Source organism: Lupinus angustifolius, chromosome LG12 (genome assembly GCF_001865875.1).
Source record: "Lupinus angustifolius cultivar Tanjil chromosome LG12, LupAngTanjil_v1.0, whole genome shotgun sequence".
NCBI classification, from domain to species: Eukaryota; Viridiplantae; Streptophyta; class Magnoliopsida; order Fabales; family Fabaceae; genus Lupinus; species Lupinus angustifolius.
In genome coordinates, this window is record NC_032020.1 from 18561862 (window position 1) to 18585868 (window position 24007).

Consider the following 24007-nt stretch of genomic DNA (forward strand, 5'->3'; position numbering starts at 1 on the left):
ATGTAGATTTGGGAAGACAGCATTAAGAGTCAAAGAAAGGGAAGTGGAAGAGTGTCGAAAATGTCCAACTCGTAATTAGTTAAAGAAATCCACATTCATGTCCCACTTGGTATCCCAAAAACTAAAGTTAATTATTTCATAAAATTTAATTGATTTGAACATAAAAACAGAAAAATTATGAGACATGTGATTTTTGTCCATTTCCATTAGCCATCACACGTGAATCTCACCACGAGTCAAACAACTGCGTGAATCTCAATGACGCACAATTTATTTTAATAATCAATTCATTAATTTTTAGCCATTTGCTTTTAAAATAATGTTTTGGCTATTTGTTTATTAGTTTCAATATGATAATCAGAAAGGTATCTCTTTTAGGATACCATGACTTCAACGGCATGTGAACACTGCCCAATTAGATTGACTACTTACTAAAAATACCACTTCAATGTTGGCTATATGTCACTTCTTATGATACATGCCAATTAGATTTACCAATTACTAACAATACTTTCATACAATTAATCAAATGTTGTATCGATCAGGGGAAAAAATGGAAACCAAATTGTGGAAGTTGTAGAAAATTGAAGCGGTTGTTTTTCTTAGTTTTATATTGGTAGAGAAGTTCATCTTCTTGCAATTAATGCTTCCTTATTTTGCTTCCCAGTCAAGTTTTTAATGCGAATTTATTGAATTCCATTTGTTAAAAGTGGTATCAGGATATATTAATGATTGATTTAAAAGTGATATGTGCTACTTTCTTGTAGGTACAATTATTAGTAAGAGAATATAACATTACTCATTCTACATATTTTAATTGTGGATGTTATTTTCTACTTATTTTAACTTATTGAGGTAAAATATACACATGTTAATTACATTTTAAAATATACACTAATAATATAAGAGTTTTTTAAAATAAAATTATATTATTCATTATTCATATTTAATTATCATAACTTTTAACTATAAATAATATAGGAGAATAATAGATAATATGAGGACAGTGTACAAATCTTTTTACCCAATAAATTTTAGAGTCTAAAATCTAAATATTATAACTATCATGTCCTTACCTATTTGCTTTACCTTTAGCTTTTGGACATGTTTGTGGAGATTTTAATTTGTTTAACAGATAAGTCGTTGAACAAGTATTGGGTAGCTATTTGAACTGTAATATTATCATACAATATTTATTGTTTGACAATGTGATATAACTGGCATAACTCTGTATCAAGAAAGTTTGTTTTCCCCTCTTATATTTTGTAATTCCCTTTTATTTTCGAGTTGGGCATTGCCCCTCTTATACAATTGGACCACGAACGATGACATAGTCATGAAGATAGAAAACTTCAGAAGCATGCAACAGGGAAAAAATATAGTAATAAGAAGTGAAATTATTAGTTGTAAATAATAATAACTAAGGTGGTGGTTCAGAATTTCAGATCAATGCAAAGAGAGGCAGAGAAGGAATCTGGGCAGAGGGAAGGTTTTATTGTTGGAAATTCATATTGTTATGACACAGACAACACAAGAGGTTGGAAAAACAAAGAAAAATGGTTTGGGTGAGTGTTGTGTTTTTAGATTCCTCTGTTTGGGCTTTGCATAAACTCACTCAATAGGTCTGAAATTCTAACACTCGTAGGGGTGCTTGTCCTTTTCGCACTTTTTAATACATTTTCAGGTCAGTGTTCCACGTGCTCCTGCGAATAAAGTATGGAAGAAATCAGAATTTTACACTCCTTTGTTTAAGCCTTCATGTGCTTTAGTTTATTTAAAACTTAATGCTCATTAAATTATTTATTTTGGTTTGATAACAATTAAAATTATTCTCACAATTTTAACTATTTTTTATTTAATTCATAATAATTTTTGTTGTAACTATTGGATAGTAATTAAAAAAATACCAATTTAAATCATATTTATCATAATATTTAAAATATTAATTTCTATCAACCATCAAAATCAACATTTTTTTATTGTATATTCGTTTGAATGTTATTTTTTTACATTAAAAGGTAGTATCTTTTTTCTATGTCATCAAAGTATTGGTCTAGTAGTGTAGACTCTATGGATCTTAGGATGACAAAAATGTCAAGAGTTTAGTTCAGATGAATGACACTTATTAAAAGAGGCAATCATACATTATTAAAATGATTAGTTCGTTATCCAAAATGCGAGCGGATACCATTTATAATACAAAAAACAAATTAAACATAGAAGAAAACATATATTTTTCTTCTTTCTATTTTCTCTTTCCTCTACCAAACAATAGAAAATCTATAAATAGATGTTGGTTTAATAGTGTAAGACACTATTAAATTCACATAAAGATAAAAGTCAATGATTTTATTTCTGTTAATGATACTTATTGAGAAGGACAATCACACTTCCTAAAATAAATTAGTTGCTTAGCCAAAATAAAGAATACCTTGATAACAAAAAAAAATCTAAAATCTAATATATTTCTCAATATCTTTCTTTCTCCTCCTTATCTTTCTCATTTATTTCTATGTTCTCAATTTTTGTCATGTGTAAAACCATAGAGTGAAATATGAGTAAATCTTAACCATAGCATCCGACCCATATGCATGGATAATGATCTTTTGTCCATAATTTTTTTTGTTTTCATATTTCTATTCAATCAAATTTTACAAAATAATATTAAAATATTATTTTTTGTTTTTTATTTTATTTTTAATTGAATTAGACTTTTTAAATGAATTGAGACACATAAAATAAGACATATATGGGGACACGCGATCCCGATTCTTCTTCAGTTGTAATATTGTATACCGAAGAAGAATCACATGTCACATAAATTACTTAAAAATGTTATTATATTTTGTTTTTTATGTGTTATTATATGATACTTGTTTCTCTATTAATTGAGATAATTCTTATTCGTTTTGGCGGCATGACTGAGCGGTAAGGCAGAGGAGATCAAGAAGTATTATTTTCTTAAATTTTTTAGAATATCAACATGTGAATATTCCTGTACTACCCCTTGTTGGTTCCGAGGAATAGAGGAGGCTAGGTTAGTTGAAAGGTACGACTATCTTATTACGACTTCACTCCGGTCACTAACTCTGCCTTCGATATCCTCTTCATGTCTCAATTAGTTATCTGTACTTTTTAATTGAATTTAGACACGAAATATGAATATGGAAAGAAATAATAGTTGATTATACATTACTTGATTCCTACGGGCAAGTCTCCGATGCCATGTTCCACTCGTCTCTCTCCAACCCAATTTTCAATGCCACTTTTATTGTTATTTTATCCATTTTCTGTTTTCTGTTCTCACTTTCAATCTTACACTCAATTACACCTTCTCACTATCTGTTCCCCTACCTTGTTTGCTTCTTCACCCCATCACTCTCTTTTTTGTTGAAAATTCTAAACAACATAGTTAGCTTAAGCCATTCAACTTAGTAGTATAGAAAGTACGCTATCACCTATTCCAATTCCCAAACACAAACATAGAAGAAAAAGTTTGTAGATGATTGAAACGGAAGGAATGAAAGGTGGAGTTGGAGGAAGAGTAGGTGTTGGTGAAGATGAAATGAGTGATGGAATGCAATGCATTGATCATCCATTCAGAAATAACAACAACCCTGGTGGTATATGTGCTATTTGTCTTCAAGAGAAGCTTGCTAAGCTTGTTTCTTCTTCTTTTCCTCTTCCTATTCTTCCTTCTACCTCTTCCTCTTCTTCTCCTTCTTTCTCTTCCAACAACATTGCTTCAACTTCTTCCTCCACTATTCGTCCTTCTCCTTCTATCACTCTCGCTACACTCACCACACCGCCACCGCCACCACCACCACCACCACCACCTTCTTCTGCAACTTCTCTTGTGTGTCCCACTAATGGAACTGATTCTCATCATCATCAATATTGTACTAGGAGGACCCGCATCCCTTTTCTCTTGCCCAAAAAGAAGAAAAAAGCTTCTCCCACTTCAAACAACTCTAATGTAGTCATTCTCAAGCGTAGTAAATCCACTGCTACACCAAGTTCAAGAGGAAACTTGTATGTTGATGAAGATTTAACTAGTCATAGAAAAAGAAATGGCTTTTGGTCGTTTCTTTATCATTCTTCTAACTCCAAGTCATCCTCTTCCGCTAAGAAGTTAAAGTCTAAGAGCTTTAGAGACCCCACAAGGATATCCTCAACAATCAATGTTCCAAACACTTCATCATCATCATCAACAACTTTAAAGGCAAAGGAAAAGTGCAAGAGTGAGATTGTTGTTGTGGAGGATGATAACAACAGTTGTAATAGCAACACTACCACAGTATCTGCAGCATCTTCTTTTGAGCGCAAGGTTTCAAGATCCAGATCTGTTGGGTGTGGTAGTAGGAGCTTCTCTGGTGATTTTTTTGAGAGAATCTCTACTGGGTTTGGTGATTGCACTCTAAGGAGGGTTGAGTCTCAACGTGAAGGGAAAACAAAGGTAAATAATGCTGCTGCTGCTACTACTGCTTCTGGTGCTGCAATGAACCGTGAAAGAGTAAGATGTGGAGGCTTATTTAGTGGTTTTATGATGACTTCTTCGTCTTCATCTTCTTCATCATCTTCCTCTTACTGGGTTTCATCATCTGCTACTGAAAACAATAATAATAACGATATTGCTATGAATAATGGGAAATCAGTGGCACTCTCACATGGTCGTGCTAAGAACTGGGGTTGGGCTTTTGCTAGTCCTATGAGAGCTTTCACAACCAAACCCTCTTCTTCTAAAGAAAATAGAAGGGATATTGTTAGAGATGCTAAGAACAAGAATGCCACTCCAAACTTATCTGCTATTCCTTCTTTGCTTTCTGCCACAGGCTGAAAATGAAAAGAAAAAAAAAGAAGCATAATAATCCATCATGGTTTATACACATTAGAATGCTGTTAATTACTGTCTATTACTATTTTGCTTAACATTAGTTATTATATCTAAAATACTATCAATTTCCTCTTTCAGTAGTTCTTTCTGGGTTTTTGCTTCTGGTTAATATTCAGGTATGGAGTACTATCTGAAACCCCATTGTGGCGCTGAATGGAGGAGTATTTGGGAAGAGGGACATTGGAGAAGAAAATTTCAATACATTCACTGTCATCACGTGCTTTGTCTCAGTTCTGACTTGGTGTGTATTTTTTTGTAGCTTCTTTGTTATTCATCCTATGCTACTGTTATCCTAGAGACAAGTGATTTTTATTTGTGTACAAAAACTTTTCACATGCATACACGTGTGTGTGGCTGGCTTAGACAAAATAAATATCGATGGAATCATTCTTACTAATATTATTATGTGTATGTTTCTAAGTTTATATGCAATATAATTTAATAAGTTTTGTAATGATATATATAGTATACATTTCCTTGTTGAATAAATTATGATTATTATTCTTTTGTTGCTACTAGTTTCCGAACAGTATCTACTTGATTATCTGCAAAAGGTTTCTTTAACTAGTCAAATGAAGCAAACATGGTTGGAGCAAAGGTGGTCCCTAAGATTGATATTGAATTCGATAACTAGATCTTGCAGTGATATAGTAGGGTACCTTTGCCTATTTTCAAGGTCCTCTCGATTGCATCTATTGTCAGTGTTAGATAGTAATTTTCACACACTTCACTCTTCCTCATGTTTCACGATTTAAGAATGATGCTTATTTAGTTTACCGTTGTGAAATAAGAACAAAATGAGACGAATGTTTTCATTCTAGTGGTCCCATATTTTATAGGTTGGAATATTAGTGTTGTCAACAACTTGAAGCCACATGATTAAGAAATAACTATATGGTGCAATTAAATGGCCCACCTTTAATGAGAAGAGATGAAATAAATTGAAGTGACACAAGTACATCCAAAGCAAGGTTATTGATGATGATGGGAAAGTACATAAAATGCAATGATACATATGGAAGGTGGTGAGGGGACAGTGTTAAATGTGAGTGGTGGATACAGATAATAATTTAAGAAGTGGACCACAAACATGTACCTTTAACCCACGGCTTCTTCCTACCATTTTCTGATTTTCTGTCCGAAGAAAATCTTATCCATATATATCAAGTTAATCAAATTTTATAATATAATGTATAAATATTAATTTCTGTTATTATAATTTTTTATTTTTAATTAAAAAAGATTTTCTGATTGGATAGGAACACCAAATGAAACACGAATGATGACAAATAATCTCGTCCCTATTTTTCCCTTTCAAGGATGAGAAGCTATGAGAATTCATATACTCCTATTACATCACATTAGATTCCCCACTATCATTTTTTTTACATCTTTCCCTTTCTCAATTATTACAATTGCCTTGTTTACACAGAAAATGGCTCAACCAAAACCAACATATAGTACTATTGTGGACTAGAGTGGATACAAATAGGAGTAGAAGCACATGCATGCTATATCAAATTTATTAATAACAACTTGTCGCCATCTATATCTAACTGTTTCATTTTTCACTGTATTATCAATTCTTTAAGCATTGAATATATTTAACCACTTTATACAAATTTAATTAGGAAAATGAATATCCAACCTAATTTTTTTAATATACTACATAATGGTTAATCGTCCATTAATTGTTACTTTCAAAACAAAAATTTGAATCATTGTAAAAAAAGAAGTAAACAAGAATGTGCTAATACTAAATACTCTTGCAAATATTCTTAGTTCTATTATGAGAGATGTAGTACACAATGAGACTGTGCATAGTTTGATCATGCCAATGTGCGCCATTTATCCTAAATCATATTCGGTTTGATTATCCGACTCCATTTCAGAATTAAGTTTTAGAGGTGAATAAATAAAGAAGAAAGCTTGAGAGTCATTTTTGTTCATTTTTCTCCAAACCTAACTCATGCAACATAAAAAGTAACCAATAGTAATATTAAGTGAAAATTATATAAATGCATGTTTTTGTTGGGATAGACTGGTGTATTTAAATATATGTACTCTTAGTGTAAAAATTTATATATAGTCATTATACCATTTACTTTTTATTTGAATTATTTTTTTGAAGAGTCAATGATGATCAAATATAAATAGTGGATGATCCAAAGAGTATATATAGAACCCGTACACTGTTAGTGCATACATTTTTTCTGATGTCTCATATTGGATGTGATGAGAGATGACTTAAAGAGTTATAAGTGGAAAAAATGAATAAAACTATTATCTTATGATTTTGGTTCAATACGTGATATTTTACTGCTCTTCACTCTTGATCATGAATGAGTCCAACACAATATCAAATATAATTTTAATGGTAAGATGTTTATCGTACTTCTAAGGTTTTTATTGGCATACTGCCAAGCTAGTTTTATGTAGCCACACTTGATGAGATTTGATGTAATAGTGAGGTAAAGTTAGAACTTCATGTATCGTATTAAAAAAAACATCAAGATTTGATCTATGTATATGACATTTGATAAAAGAAACAATTACAACAGTCCGAATAAGATCTTTCATTATCGAAAGAGTAAGAGGATATAGAGGGAAGGAATGCGATCCACTTACTCTAAGAGTAAGTTTCTCCAAATCTTAGTTATTAATCATAGGGAAGTCCAATTGTTTGAATCAATGAGTTGATTCAAACCATTGAATTTCATATAATTGATGACTAAGATCTGAAGTTATTTTTTAAAATTTATTCTTGGAGTAAATGAATTCCCGAGAGAAAGAACTGATAAAAAGTCTAATTCTAGCCATCTCTAATTCTAAACTACTAGTAGAATAATTTGAATGGAATGGGCCTACAGGTTTGTCTATCCCAGCCCAAGATTCTATCAAATGAACCTTAATTATTTGTGGGGCCATATGTCCACTTATCTTTCGTATTCTCTCTGACATTGGGGCTAAGCAAGGGAACGTGGCTTTCTGATTCTTCAGGTTTGTAGGACCAAGAGACAATAGTTAATCCATCTTTACAAAGCTTGGAAAATCTAAAGGTAATTGCTTCACTATTTCCAAGAATCAAAGTTTGTTGAAGGAACTAAAACAAGCCAACAACATTAAAATTAAAATTTCTCCCAATAATAACATTAAACTTTCTTTAATAAATTATTATAGATAGATAAAATGATGAAGCAAAAAACAGAACATAGCAGTTTAAAAAGTAGTAAACAAAAGGTTAAAGTACTCAAAACCCATGCTAGTAACATAGCTTTGTTGTGCGTGATCAATGGGCCTGTAATAGAGGCATGCTAAGATTGGGCTCCAGGCCCAGACCCAGGCCCAGTATACGGATATTACAGCTTATATTTATTTTGTGGAGCCTTGGTGAAAAGCCTCCAGTACTCACTAATGTTATCTTAAATGCTAGTACTCAAGCAATTAAGATAACATTTTTTAAAGACACAATTTTTCTTATAAAAAATTGGTTATTGTCTACAAATACATGGAGAAATCTATTCTAATCCAAATGAACTAATGGAGCCAAATTTAGTATTCTATATAACAAATTTTTGTTGGATCACCTCACTTTGCTTGAAATCAGAGACCATTAGAGGAAGACCCTCACGGAGGGACAAAGATGGCTGCCACCCAAGAAAAATGGAGAGGATCCTTATTCCTTTTATCAATAAGAAAAATGTTAGTCACTTTAATTTAGAAAAAGAAATCAGGAATCTTCAATAAGAAGCTTGTCTTTTCTATAAAAATGTTTGTCGCATATGCCATCTCCAAAGGAATTCCCTTTCGTAAATCTCACTTTTATCAATAAGAGACAAAGTGAAATATATTTGCATATACTATATAGTACTTTCCCAGTATTCCATTAACTTCTTAATTTTCTAGATAATGTGAAAAAGCTTCTAGTCTGTTTTCCATCGCCATAAACTGTCAATGGTTCTTTCCTCAATGCCTATATATATATATAGTTTCCAAAATTGGTGGGTTGTAAATAAAATATAAAACACAGTGTAATAAAAGCAAGCAATTATAATAGGCAACAAATAAGAAAATGAAGTGTGTATAATGGAAATAATTACTTGAGCAACGAAGTTACTAACGACACGGCCATCATCAATGCACATTCTAGGCCCATATGTATTAAAGATACGAGCAATCCTCACCTACATACACACACATATATATATATATGGAACAATATAATTGATTAAGTGGAAGCACTTTAGTGCATGCATATAAATAAGATGATTGATTTATAATGTGAAGTATGAAGCAACCTCAATACCAGCGCTTCTATGGCCAAGGTCTCTGCAGTTCGCTTTCCCTCATCATAGCAGCTTCTTACACCTACGTATACCACCCATCAAAATGTACTATTCCATGTATATTATTACTTGAACAACTCCATTATTGGTAAATAAAGATAAAAATGTATTAAAACATGCATGCAATAATAAAAAAAAGTGTATTACCTATTGGATTAACGTTGCCCCAGTAAGTCTCAGCCTGAGGGTGCTGAAGTGGATCACCATAAACCTCACTGGTGCTAGTAAGCAAAAAACGTGCACCAACTCTCTTAGCCAACCCTAACATATTGGTCTTAATGGTCTTCACTGGGTTGAACTTGTAATGAAACAGGTGAAGCTGGACAAGCCAAGTGGTAGATCTGATCAACCTCCAAGAGTATTGGTTCAACGACATCATGGCGAATTAGCTCGAAGTTAGGGTTACCCAAGTGTTGCATCACATTCTCTTTTCTTCCTGTGAAGAAATTATCAACCACGATCACACTATCACCCCTTTGAATCAAACGATCAACAAGGTGGCTCCCAACGAAACCAGCTCCACCAGTTACCAGAATCCTCTTTGGCCTTTTGATTTTCAAGCCTACCGATAGAGAAGGGTGGAGGAGGAGAAGGTGGAAGAAGAGGGTGGCAATGATTATTAGAAGGGAGGGGCAATGAATTAGAGACAAGGATCTGTTGTCCAAACCCTGATACATGCCGATCTTATTATGCAAAAAAAAATTAAATATTCATAACTTTATTAACTTTACTTCATCGTGATTGGGCAGAGACATGGTTGGAGATATCATATCCCCTTCCATGAACTAGTTCATACTTCATCTTTCTTTCTGTTTCTCTCTCACTCTTTCCTAGATTGAAAGGATTTTTAATAAAGAGAGGGAGAAGAGGAGTGTGGTGTGAATTAATCGAGATGCATGAAATTTGGCTTTATAATCGTTCCAACTTTCTCTTTCTTAAGTTAATTTCCAAGGTTTAAAGTTCATTCCTTTCCTCTCACATATCCTATAAAATATTTTACTATTACTTTATCAAGGGAGATGCATGAAGTTTGATTGATTCAAGACATGATCAGAAACAAAATCATGGAATAAGTGACTCTTGTCCCATACATTCCATCTAATTGTTTTTTCCTTTTAAATTACTTAAAGAGACATACTTGTGACTTAGAGCCATCTAATATGTTACACAAATATTTTATGTAGTGATATCCCCATTAAACATTAGGAATTGCATTTTTATCACATTAATGCTGACTACTTGAAAATGATTTTGATATTAACAGAACGCAGTTATAATGGTATGTATTGGTCTTCTTGAGTATATTGTATTAGCAGAGATTTTCAACCATTAAAATTCACACACAACTTATAGTTTCATATTAGTTAAGTACTCAACACAAGTATTTAGAAAGTAACCTACTAAATCAAAACTATTATTTTATTTTATTTTGTTATGACCAACTTAACTGAGAGATGATGTGACTCACACACCACTCCACTAATGTTTATAATTAAAAATAAAAAAGGGTTACCTGGATTAACAATATAGTGACACCTACATATTTATTTGTTTTAATAATTTATTTTCAGGAAGTAGTGGGAGAGGTGTAAACGGCCTGATACTGCTGGTCATATAATAACAATATAAAGTAAGGGGATACAAATATTATTATTTTTTAATTTTTCTATGTATTTTTAACTAACTGGTCTGTAATGATGAAGAGGAGTATGACTCATACTCAGTACTTTAGGATTTTTTTTGTGACTTTTGATCTTCAAAATTAATGTCATCACACGTATGTAGACATTAGATATTTGATTATTGTGACGATTAAGTGTCAATACTCTAACATTGCATTGTTAATTGTAATCAAACACTCCAGCAGCACCACAGAAAATGAAACCTAGGAAAATATATTGTTTAAAAATTCACGACTTATATTGTTAGTTTTTCTCTCCAACTTAGTGGGGTATGTTTAATTAAATTTGGAATATGAAAAATTCCTCCCATTTTGGGGCTTTGTTCACGTAAACCATTCCTATTCAACCCTCGACCCAACTTCCTAAACCCTTTTAAGCAAACTAAGATTCACACAACACTAATCCATACAAAGTTTAAAATCTATCCATCGTCATTGTAAAGTAGTTTACACTGTTGACACATCATTCACCATTGATTTGTATTACTACATTGTTAACACATCATCATCCACCATTGATTTGTATTATTTTTATTCGAAAGTCAATAATAATTAACAAATGAATGGTGAATGATATGATGAGAGTGTAAAAACATTTAAACTATCAGTGTACACATGTTAAATCCATTAAACAACCCAAAAAAGAGTTCAATATATCATCCACCATTGATTTGTAATACTGTTGTTTAAAAAGTAATGATAATTAACATATGAATAATGAAAAAAACTACTAAAACGTGTAGAGTGAGGATTAACTCCAAAAATAAGTTTTTTAAAATTATTACTCATTTTAGTCATCAATTTTATAATTATAAATATCTAATGTTCTGATTCAAATCATTAGATTTTCCTACGATTTAAGGCTGAGAAGAGAAGTAAGTTAAAACACTAATTTTCTCGTTTTTTCCCCTTTAATTTTGTTTTTGTCGTTTCCATTTTTCCTTTTGTCATTGAATGCAGCACATCATGAAAGTTGAAACAGTGCTCCTCTGCAAGCACTTATTTAAGGCCATTCATTCATTCACATGAGGAGAAAGAAAGAAATAAAGATGATAGAAGAAAGAGGTGCACCTCATGGGATTCTTCTAGCAGTAGTAGTAACCCTTGTTGTTATTGTTCCCTTCTTTTTTGGTGATGGTGAAGCCATTACTCAATTTATCTCTCACTTTCTCACTCCAATTGGTCTTTTACTTCTTCCTATTATACTCCTTCTCACTATTCACTTTCTTTCATCAGATCGTGCCTCTTTCATCTCTTCCATTTTTACTACCGGTGAACCTGATAGCATTCACCGGGCTAGCGGGTCACCGGTTGGTGTTGCTCTATTCCTTGTTCTCATTCTCTTCCTTTTGTATAACCGCTTCTCCATTTTTGGCGGTGATGATGATGAATGAACAAACTCGAATTTGGTTTATGTAACTTCCTGGATCTGCTTATTCACACGTATGCTATTTTTGTTTTTTGATTATTTTGTTTGGTATATGTATGAACATGGAATTGATATTATATCCATGACTAGGTGTGTTAGTTAAGTGGTTATTGTAGTAATTACTAGTTACATACAAGAGAATATAACTTTGGATTGATTTCATTTCTTTTTTCTATTTTACTTTTCAATTTCCATAAGTAAATAAGCGTGTTCTTTATTGTGCGCCATTTTATTATTTCTAATTTTGTTTCTTTGATTCAGTATTTTTGTGTAAAATTGGGAGTTCAATTAAATTGAAAAGGAGTTAAGGATGGTGAAGTGTTGCGTCAAAATTTGAATCACTTTTTGTATCACTTCATGTATCATAATTTCTAATTGGTTGAAAAAAATTATTTCAGTTAAAATTACAATTACTTAATATTTTTCGACCAATCATATCTTCTAGCACATGGAGTAGCACATCCTTTTCTCTTTGTGTGTAGTTGTGGGATTCATATGCTTTGGTGTCACAATAGAGTAACCAAATCACATAGAATAGATAGAGATGATCCACCAAACACGCTGTAACAACTGACAAGAAGCGTTTCCTTCTCATGTGCAGTAGAAGCTTACTATTTCCTGGACTATCTTTGGAAACACACCACAACTAATAAGCACAGAAAAACCCAAGAGGGTTATTTAAATCTGAAATATAAACCAGTGTGTCATCTTTATCAATTAAGCCTAAAGCAACATGCAATTTAAATTTGATCCATCAACATCGCACCAAATTTGCTAGAATTTAAATTTAATGTACTGTGAATGTTAAGATATGCTTCTTTTATTCTTGATTTAGAATATAAAGGGCTAGATGATAGTGCAAATTTCTCACTCACTACATAGCATCAAAAATCAAATGTAATTTGCAGGAGGTGGGAACAATATTCACACGAGACAAATATACATTGAAGTAACAATCAATTGAATATCCAACAAAAGATCCATTAATACGAAATAAAGAAAACCTTTCAACTATATTGCTAACAAACACGATAAATATTATTTCAAGGAGAAAAAAAAGCACATGATTGAATAATGAATAAGAGATAGCAGGTGCCTTAACGGGGCACTCTTTTTCTACTTAATATCTCTTGTTCTTTTAGTCGATGCTGGAATCTTGCGAGGCGAGCTTGAAGACTAACAAGACTAGCTGATTTGCGAGAGAGCAGAAAACTCAACTGGGTAATGTAGTTGTCAATGTGGCTTCCTGGCTGGTCCACTTCTGCCAATACTTTCATTTCCTAAAAACAAAAAGCAGCACACAATGAGCACTAACAAATACAAACAGAAGCATAACAAACATCCATATATAAAACTTCACAATGTTAATGTTAATCTAAAGAAAAGTGTGTAATTACTCACTTCACGAACAATCTCCATTGTGTCCTCAATTTCTTTCCTATGAGAAGCAAGTAGTGCTTCTTCCTCCTGAAACAGTAGAGTAAAGAAATTAATCAGATAGCATAAACAAGTTTTCCGTCCAACGGAAAACTGGTATAGAAGGTGGTTCAAAATAGTTGACAAACCTCAAGTATTGCATTGATATTCTCGTTAGGAACGGATTCTGTTTCAGTCTGCCTGGATCCACCGGTAACTGAGCTATAATTCACTGTGCTCTGCTGCTTGGAGCTAGCGGTGAGGCCATCGGATTGATTGGCATCCCTTTTTAGCAAGTTAGTAGACCTTTCAGGCTTCTCATCCTTATACCCTTTTCTGCGTGGGGGAGACACCTTTTGCACTTTCTCATCTGTATCAATTTGGGAATAAGAATTGATCTTTTGACTGGTAGACTCACTATAAGAATTCTTCACCTCTAACTTCTCCCTGGACGGCAAACCTTTTTCCTCTCGCCCGTTGAAAAGATAACTTGAAGAAAAACTCGAAGGCTGTTTGTCAACTTCAGCAGCGGAGCTATAATTTTGCTTTTCAACAACTTTCCTGCCAATACCCACTGTTTTCACCTCTTGACGTTGATCAATAAAATCCTCTGCACCTGCACTAGCTAAAACAGATGATGTGGATAAAACCTCCTTATTTGTTTGCAGTATTGGATTTGGGACCTGGTCCTTTCTAGGGTTTCCACTTTTAGATAGACTTTTAACGCTGTTGACATTATGATGAAACAGTTAATATCTGCAAACATGCACGTGCATGGTGAAAGGAGACACCAGCTGGTTATGAACATAATCTTAAGCTCATAAGGAAACACATACCGATCTGCATATCTCAAGGTATTAAGTGTATGTTCACACGACCCAGCATTTGGTGATATACAAGAGATCATAACAGTCTTTGAATTGCCAACAAAGGAGTCACGAAGCACTTCTGTAAGTTTGCTTCCACGAAAAGGAATGTGGATCTGGTCATTGTCCAAAGCTCTAATGCACTCCTTCAGAGCCAACAGGCTCTTATTAATTTCTGCTCCTTCAATCCTATAGTAAATTGCAACAAGAAAAATTGCTACAGTAAGATCTTGATCTGAAGAATAAAAATTGTCACAAGGCAGAGACAAAGCAAATCAAGGAATCAATGATCAATCCCACATCCAGCAGTTGGGAATGGATCCTCTAATCATACTTTGATACCATAAGGTTATGTGGAGAGAGATAGACACGAAAAATCAACCACATGATTCTACAAAGTTTAAGAGGGTCCTAAACCTACTATCTAAAATCTTTGTCGATCTCTTCTTTTGCATCGCAAGGCCGTAAGTACTGCTTGCTATAATACTAAATCTTGTTTCAAATTTGAAAAGCAGTAAAAATTAGTTAATGAAGCTTAGACAGAAAACAAAAATACATAGACACTAAATTGAAGTTTACCTTTTTATTATGTTGACAATAATATCAGACATAAATAGCAGTAAGTACAAAGAAAAGCTTCTAAGTTCACGATCAACCAGAAATATTAATTAGTATAAGAAAGCAGAAGAATTAGCAAGTTTCATTTACCTTCGCTAACTGGAATGATTTATATTTCCTACTGCTGTTCTCATCTTTGACAAAGCTTAATATTAGCTACAAACTTTCCTAAATGAATTGGTAAAATGAGGTGTCCAACAAACATAAAAACGTTCTAGAAGCCCCATATGCAAGCAGTTAGTTTGTGAGACAAAGATAACATAAATGCAAAAGTACCGCGTCTGACGGTCATTGTCGGTAGTGTCAGCACCTCTTTCACTTCCAGCAAGATCAATGAAAGAAATCTTCCCCACAACCTTCCCACTTTTCGCCTCATTTGCATCATTATTATTTCGCTTGCTCTCTTTTACCTCATTGTGCCTCTTTACAACCAATTGTAAGATAGCATGTGACCTGGAAGACTCCTCATTAGCACCAGTGGATCCAGTACTTCTTGAAGCATTCCCCTTTTCAATGAATTCTTTGACAATCTGAACATCAGAAACTTCAAACTCTTGCAGCCCAACAATGCAAACTTGCTGCCGTCCATCTTCTCTCATGCAGAGTTTCCTATTCACAGTACGAAAAACAGCCACTTAGTGATCTATTAACAAATTGTGTGCACCCAAAAGCATATATTACATGGAGGTTGATGCACTGAGTAAGCAAGACAACATCTGTACATGCACATGAGTTAGGACAGAAACATATGTAAAATCCTACACCTTCATAATTTACAGGCAAAACTACTACATTGGTCCTCTAAATTATTTTTTTAAAGTTGGTCCTACTAGTTTTTTTTGTTTCAAATAGGTCCTTTAAGTTAGTTATATTTTCAAATGGGTCCTATAAGTTCTTTTTCCAAAACTTTAATGCTTAAAATTCATTTTTTTAATTGTACAATTTCATAAAAATGATAGAGATTTTGTAGATCTTTCTGTTTTGAACTTGATGGTACAAATAATGTATTTTAGTTGAGAATCAAGTGAGTAGTGAAGAAAAAATTGCAGGATCATATTGAAAACAAATGCTGCCTCCATCCCAATATTTTGGTAAAAAATTGAAAAAAAATCATCCCAAATCAAAGTAAAATATTAAATAGAAAAACTTGAAATTTGTGCATTTTTTCTATGCAAAAGTTGAAAATGCAATGGTCTACTAAAGGATCATATCACAAATAAAAGCATTCATACCAAAGGCAAACTTAATGAAAATAATAGACATTGTAAACTAATACACCAATTGAGTGTGTTAATATGAAAGATCTAGACAGATATCACAAAGAGAAAGGGAGAGATTAAGGGAAAGAAAAACTCACTTTCTGTCACTAAGAAGATCAAAAAGTTTTCCACCATATATCTCAAAATAGCTAAGCCACAATTTAAATCTCTGATTTCGGTAAATTGGCTGGTGCAACTGTTTAACAAGGTCCTCTGCAGCTCTGAGTGGTAGTGGTTGCATTGTGTATGTTTTGCCACTTCCTAAAAGGATAACACCATTAGCAAAACAGTAACAAATGGAAGTGATGGAGAAAGAAGTACAAGGATCAAGCAGCAGCTACAGAACATGAATGAACAAACATATATGGTGTCAACAGTTACAATTCTGCTACAAGGAAAAGAGCAGTTTTCCCAGAATAAAGCAGTTTCACACACTTTTAACCTTCAATCACTTGTGTAATTGCATCTAACACAAATATAAGGCTAATGTCATCAATACCCTCCAACACTAGCCACAGAATGAGCACAATACCACATTTTGTAATAATTTTGAGAAGTTAAATGCATTGGCCCACATTTCAATGTGAGACAGAAAGAGCACTACACAAGTGAGATAAAGAAAAGAACTAATCCCTGTCCTTTCCTTTTCTTACCCGGTCAATATGTTCAGCCACTAACAGCATCAAGGATCATAAAAAAATATTGGATGCTGTAAGCAAACCAAAGAAGTAAATAAAACTTTAAAAAGAGGAAGGCACTACTGAAAAATCTGAAGGGTTTGAAATGTAAAACTGGATGAAACTTATCATTTGGTACAAGTATGGTTATGAACAAGAAACAATAAACTTCTCACCTGTCTGACCATAAGCAAAACAGGTAGCTTTTGTCCTCTCAAAAATTGTAGGAATAATTGGTTCAACTGTAACTCGATATACCTGTTATTGCAAAGCAACCAAACCTAACATTAACAATTCAATGTCAAGAAAGAGACAAGCAATCATTTCCATCAACATCAATTAAAACTATTTGAAGAAAAAAGTTTAATTATATTTATAAACATCGATACAATTCAATCTTTGATAAGGAGCTGCCTTACTTCATCATTGGAAACATGCTCATCAAGAACAGCGTCAAAACAAAACTCATGCTTCTCCACATAAGCTGTCAAATCAACCTTTTCATAAAGGAGTAAAGATCAGGATTTTTGGACAGCTAATAAAAATAGGAATAGTAAAGTAAAATAAAATAAAACTATACACAGAGTAAGCATTGATTGAACCTTGAACTGATATCATTAAAATGGTAAATATAGTGATTAAGTCCAACATAAATGAACCTTTAGTTTGGGTTCATGAACTGCCATATATGAATTGTCATATACAGTTACAACATCATCCTCCTTCTTGACGAGCTCCTTCTTATTTAAAGGTCTTTTGCGTACCTGAAAATGCGTTAAAAGCACATATTTTATTTCTTTAGGTAGAATAACCAGAGATCTCATTCAAATATTGAAGAATCCAAAAACAATTCAAATTAAATATCGAAAAGGTTGAAAGTATGTTCCAGAACTAACATGTAGGAACAAATAATGAAACCATATCTTTCTATGTGTTTAAACATGCAACTACAAAGCTATTCAAGTATAGGTTACTTATCTCCATAAAATATATTAACATACCACAACTTTGATCTTAGCAACATTATTTTCCCTTGTATTATTCTCTTTCTCATTGATAGGTAAAAAATGTGATGCATTAGCATCTGCTTCTCCTATTTCCTTGCTTCTGGTTGAATTGAAGTTATCTTCAAAGACTCTGGTAGCTTCAGGCAAGAAGGGTGATGGCTCAAAGGGTTCTGAAATAGCATGCTGATAAGAGGATATAAATCAGAGCCAATACAACATATGCAAACCGATACTTTTAGTACAAATGCACACAAGTTGTGGTAAATGCAGCAATAGAAAGGATCAGTGAGAAACTGAGAATAAATGTGTGACTCCAAAAATAACAGAGTTGAAACAGAAATGCTATAGGGTTAGAGGTTCAGCCATCCAATAGAAGATTCTTGTCTAAATAGCAAGTTATATAACAGATTTTCACCATCACCAAAACAAACAGTTTCGTACCATGGTTTTTAATGTTGCTAAACTTTTTTAACAACTGCTAATAACACAGTTAATGTTCTGATACGTAGAAGACAGCACTCCACTAGAACATAATGTCTATTTAAACTACAAAAGCAGAATCAAACTTAGGCATATTGGTTTAATTGATAAATGGGCAACTGGCATATAAAATCGTACCTCGGACAAAAGCCCTGTATCATCCATAGCATGAAGGTCCAAAAGCCCAGCTCCAAGATCCCCTCTGAACTCGGGAGAATAAAACCCATCAGATACAACTCCTCCACCAAAAGTTTGGGAAGTTGGCGTGTAAGGCTCTGAACCAGATTCCCCATTCAAATTGAGGTTTCTCATCAACTTAAAAAGCCTTTGCTTTTCTTCTGCAGACTGTGCCCCATAACCCTATGACAGTATAATGTTCATTAAGTCATCTCATAAACTAACATCATATATTACAAAAGAGAAAGAAAAAAAGCAGCATTTAGCACATGCTTATGCTACATTCAGTGTAAGCTTCTAACAAAAAATAATCGCTCAAAATGAAGGACTGCTCAAGTTTCAACGAGCTATATAGGAAAGTGATTCAAAATTATAACTTGCAAAATAAAAAGTATTTCAAACAATAATAATTATAATGTATAAATTACCTCAGCATATACAAACACAATTCAGAAATTAACATACAGAAACAACAACAACCAAGCCTTTATCTCACTAGGTGGGTCGGCACAATTGGGAAATTAGCATAATTATGAAAATATATAAATCAACTCAGCAGATGCAATTGGGAAAGTAGCGTAATTATTATTATAATTATAATTACAAATCACTTCAGCATATAAAATTGGGAAAGTAAGTAAAAAACATATGAAATAGAAGAATAGCATGTGAACATAGATAGCGTTTAATAGACATGTCAAAAAAGGACGAAAGTGAAGATATGTGTTACGTTATATTTGGTAAGTAAAAGAAAAACGTTATGTTAGAATAGAATACCTGCATGAGAAGGTTGGGGAAGAGGCGTTGATCGATGGCGGTGGAAGCCAAGGGAGAAGCCAAATGCTGCAATCCTGCGGATTGCAACCACCGCGCCGTAACAGCATCGCCGGCATCAGTGGTGGCGGTGTGGTCGTACAGAGCAGTGGCGGCTGGATTGCTCTGCTGCATCTGGCCACCCATGTGGCGCTGGGACCGTCGTTGGGGCGCCAATTTTCAAGATCTGTGGTTTTTGGATGAAGATTGAGATCGGAAAATAGATAGAGAGATAGAGAGATTGGAAAACGTTGGTTGGAATTTGTGGCTCTAAGAGTGTGCGTCTCAGTGAAGAAATGAATTTGGTTTGGTTTGGCTTGGCAGAGAGAGAGAAACAATTGACGTGAGGTTAGGTAAATATATATTTTTCTATACGACACTCCTCGGAAGAATCAACTATGTACCACTCAAAATAAATATTAATAAAAAATATTACTATATTAATCTTAAAATTATACATTTCATAAATATTTATGTTTTAAAAGGGCTATTAGATTATGACTAAATCGAGTCCTTACGCAAAAGTCTAATATGCCCTTCATCCCACTCAACAACCCAAGATGACATATTATTATGTTTACTTAAAAGTTGAACTTAATGGAGTATGATTGTTAATTACTTAAACTGTTGGTCTTATATTATACTCCAACAAAGTAAGTGTTGAGGAGTATAGTATAAGGTAATTTTATTCATTGGATTCTGGTAAAACAGCATGTCTTCCCATTCTGTTCACTTTTTTTATATTATTATCCTAATATTCAGATGAGTTATTTATTTATGTTGTATAATAAGGCACAAATATCATAGATTTGGAATGGTTGTTAAAATCATGCGAGCACGAGCAATGATCCAACGATAATCATAGTCACCACCAAAATGTCAAACTACTTGCACATGCTTTAATTATAAAAGATCTTGTGTTGTGGGGTTGGATACAAACAATAAATTAGTTTCTTATATTATTAATATTACGTAAAGGCATATTTTGTTGTAATTTGTAGTATATAGAAAAGACGAGAAGTTGATAACGTCACTTATATCATATTTTCTGGGACAGTAGCCCATTATACCATAATTTGAATAACAATGGCGGACAAATAAATTTGAATAGCCCTAATTTATATAAAAATATATTATTATTTAAAACATTTAAACCAAAGTATTAACAAAAATGAGTTTGTTTTTCACTTAACCCTTTATTCCATCCATAATTTCTCAATCAAAACTCAACATCAAATTTCAATACTGTAATGCAACTGATAAGCATATTTTAATATTTATCCATAAATGAATGAACAAATAATACAACAAAACAATGACACATTTTATTTTAACGAAAAGATGAAACATAATTTCTTTACAAAATTTATTAGTATATTCACCGAGAAAATGGCAACCTTAGTGCAATCTTAAGCACACAACAAGATCTTGGGGGAGGAGATTCTTGCTTTAGAAGCATGATGATCACTGCTGTCACTTGGGTGCGCTTTATTTTGGCTTCATTATAATGTAAAAAGGAAAGGTTCAAATTCAAAACTAGAGGGAAATTTATTTCGGCCTGAGATGTTGCTACTAATACTATAAAGAGAAGAAATCCAAAATTTAATTATGGCATACAATCAATTGATTCCAGCCACTAAGAACTGTCTGGTAGTTTAATCATAATAACAAGTACCATTTAACAAAAACATCACAGTAATACCCAAAGTAACTTTCAAATAGTAAACCAAAAACAGGATGATAAAACGATAGAGTACAGATCATAAAGGTCAGGAGCTAGGCATGCCGTTTAGCACTTGATCTCCTTCAGACCATGTGCGAAGTACAGAAAAGTGGGATCTGCAGCACCATCCTTGTAGTAAGCAAAGACCAAGCCACCATCATCATGCATGCTCTCCCCAACAAAACTGAACATAGAGCTCAAGGTCAGTGTCTACTGATTTAAACAATCACTAGCACTTACAACTGAAGATCAGAAAATTACTTGTAGCTGAATTCTACTGAATTCTACATCAATCATCATTCACAAGTATAAAAGTGTATCAAATAATACACTTACAACTGAAGATCACTGAGCTTGGAGAGCAGGAACTTTGTGGCTGATGGAATGTGTTGTTTGAATTGAGCTTGACTCTCTTCATCAAGTTTGGGTGTCAACAGCTTGATATACCTCTTAACATAGGCAAGGAACTGCTTCTTGTCAAAAGGGGGTTGCTCCTGCAAGAATTAAAACATAACACTAATACAATGAGTTTAAGTTAAGAAAATACTCAAATTAAACAAAAATGATATCACCAGGGAAGTATTATTAACCTAACCTGAAGTCTGAAGGTGTCAACAATGTCCACAACCTTAACAGCTTGATCATCAACACCCTCATCATCCCCACCTTCGGCGGAAGGGTTTGCACCAATGTCTACATCAACTGCTCCCTGAACGACCCACTGTAAAAACCACAAAAAGTCATTTTGTCAGCCATATCAACCTCGAAACAATAACCGAGCAACCGAACCACTTTCAATAAAAGTATTTAGTTATATGGAAATAAAAACATTTGAAAAATTATAATTTAAAAAAAATATAGAGAAATGCATGCAAATGAACAAACCTTTCCATCAACTTCCCACAATATTCCATTCTCAATTTCACGATATGGGAAGGAGTCCGAGAGAAGCTCATCACCTACATAATTTATAGTAATACATATGGTAAGTAATCAACATATACAAAAGCAAGGATCCTACAATGCAATAGAACACTCCTTCATAAAAGTCTACATCATAACTTAAAACAAGTGACAAATAAATAACCTAGCTCAACAGACCTAGTAAATAATAAATTGACAATTAGGGATGGCAACAGGTTTGGATGGATCCAGATAGTTCATTATCCATGTATATCAATTTTTGGACCCAGACCCGTGCAGTTACCCATTGGGTCTACTACCCACGGGTCCTTGAGTAGCCACAAATTCAAAAATATTAAAAAATAACTGTGAGTAATTTAAGCAATTGTATGTTTGTTTCCTACAATCTTACATGTTATTTAGGCAATTAATAAGAGAACAAAATTATAAAACATAATTCAGTTTTAAAACAATTTAAATAGACTATTAAAACAACTCATTTTACTCAATCAAACATAAAAAATACAAAGTGACAACTTCAACATTATGATGTAAAATTGATTTAGTAAGAACTCATTAATCGACATAACATTTGATTATTGAGGTGAATAAATAACATAACATCATATCAGACCCCTTAATATTATAATGTCACTGTTTAACAACTTAACAATCACAATCATGAATTAATGTAACATTATACTTAGGAAAGAATCGTCCGTCCAGGTACCCATGGGTACGGGTAACTCATTGCTCGGAACCATAGTGGGCCTCAAAATCTGGGGTCTAATTATATACGGGTCCAAAAAACACAGACCCAGATCCAACCCGTTGCGGGTACCCGCAGGTCTGAGTACCAATTGCCATCCCTATTGACAATTCGAAATCACAAATAGTAAATTAGTGAGGACAGTGGTACAAAATAACGAATGACCGATATAGTAAAGTATCCCCAATAAAGTACTGGCATGGATCGTATATAGGAATAAATTCTAGGGTTAAAGTTTTAGGGCAAACTAAAGCATAATCAAGATCTTAATGAATCAAAACTGATCAATAAAAAAAGAGAGCAGAAAGAATAAACGAATTCAATAGTAAACAATAAACATATTATGTAAGATTGAAATATATATGAAGTAAAACTCATAGTGATGTAGGAAAAGAGAAGAAGAAGATGATTGAATAGATACCAGTGAGAAGGTCTTGATAAACCAACATGATTGGATCGAAGAGCAGAGATATCCTCTCGGATGGAATAAAGAGGTGCGGCGAGGAGTGAGAAGAGAGAAAAAGGCTTCGAAAGTTTAGAGAAAAGAGTATTTATAAGCCAGGGTTTTCCACTTTCCTCTAATTGGGCTAACTCTATGTGGGCTTTGGGTTATAAATTAAACAAACAATTCACCTTTAACTGTAATATAAGCTTTTATTTCTTCCTCCAAAATTGTGTATTTTTAAATGGATTTAACTGATGTAGCTTTATTTATATTCTTAAATGTACCTCATAAACTTACCCCACATTTATATTAATGTTGTCTCAATTATAAGAACGATGCATATTTTGTTCACCGTTATCAAATAAGCACAAAAACAGTTATTCTCCAATGATGAAATTAGAAGAATAACGTTCTTATTTGACTATAAACTCATTTTTTTCCACCATTGTGAATATTTTAAGTAACTTGATAAATTTTTCTTATTTGCTTACTAACTTACTAACT

The 24007-nt window shown here is 33.2% G+C and overlaps 4 protein-coding genes and 1 pseudogene across 5 annotated transcripts; 2 read left to right on the top strand and 3 right to left on the bottom strand.

Moving 5' to 3' along the window:
• On the top strand, nt 3238-5409 carry LOC109363040 (uncharacterized protein DDB_G0271670-like). Its single transcript, XM_019609207.1, has one exon. It carries the CDS (start codon nt 3503-3505, stop codon nt 4835-4837), a length of 1335 nt encoding a protein of 444 aa, XP_019464752.1. The 5' UTR covers nt 3238-3502; the 3' UTR covers nt 4838-5409.
• On the bottom strand, nt 8597-10048 carry LOC109362018 (annotated as a pseudogene).
• Nucleotides 11971-12315, top strand: LOC109361949. Its single transcript, XM_019607473.1, has one exon. The coding sequence runs from the start codon at nt 11971-11973 to the stop codon at nt 12313-12315; it is 345 nt and encodes a 114-aa protein (XP_019463018.1).
• LOC109362315 (kinesin-like protein KIN-13A) lies at nt 13272-19992 on the bottom strand. 2 transcript variants are annotated; one of them, XM_019608025.1, is made up of 12 exons: nt 19628-19992; nt 18812-19033; nt 18188-18376; nt 17846-17950; nt 17606-17683; nt 17363-17444; nt 16608-16770; nt 15527-15859; nt 14603-14821; nt 13916-14492; nt 13752-13817; nt 13272-13630 (listed from the first exon to the last, which is right to left on the bottom strand). In XM_019608025.1, the coding sequence occupies exons 1-12, from the start codon at nt 19808-19810 to the stop codon at nt 13448-13450; spliced, it is 2400 nt and encodes a 799-aa protein (XP_019463570.1). In that variant the 5' UTR covers nt 19811-19992; the 3' UTR covers nt 13272-13447. The 2 variants fall into 2 exon arrangements, with proteins under 2 accessions (XP_019463570.1, XP_019463571.1); XM_019608026.1 differs by having other exon boundaries at nt 18812-19036; nt 19628-19741.
• LOC109362319 (translationally-controlled tumor protein homolog) lies at nt 21250-23601 on the bottom strand. The gene is made up of 5 exons (XM_019608030.1): nt 23480-23601; nt 22272-22345; nt 21982-22107; nt 21723-21880; nt 21250-21570 (listed from the first exon to the last, which is right to left on the bottom strand). The coding sequence occupies exons 1-5, from the start codon at nt 23505-23507 to the stop codon at nt 21453-21455; spliced, it is 504 nt and encodes a 167-aa protein (XP_019463575.1). The 5' UTR covers nt 23508-23601; the 3' UTR covers nt 21250-21452.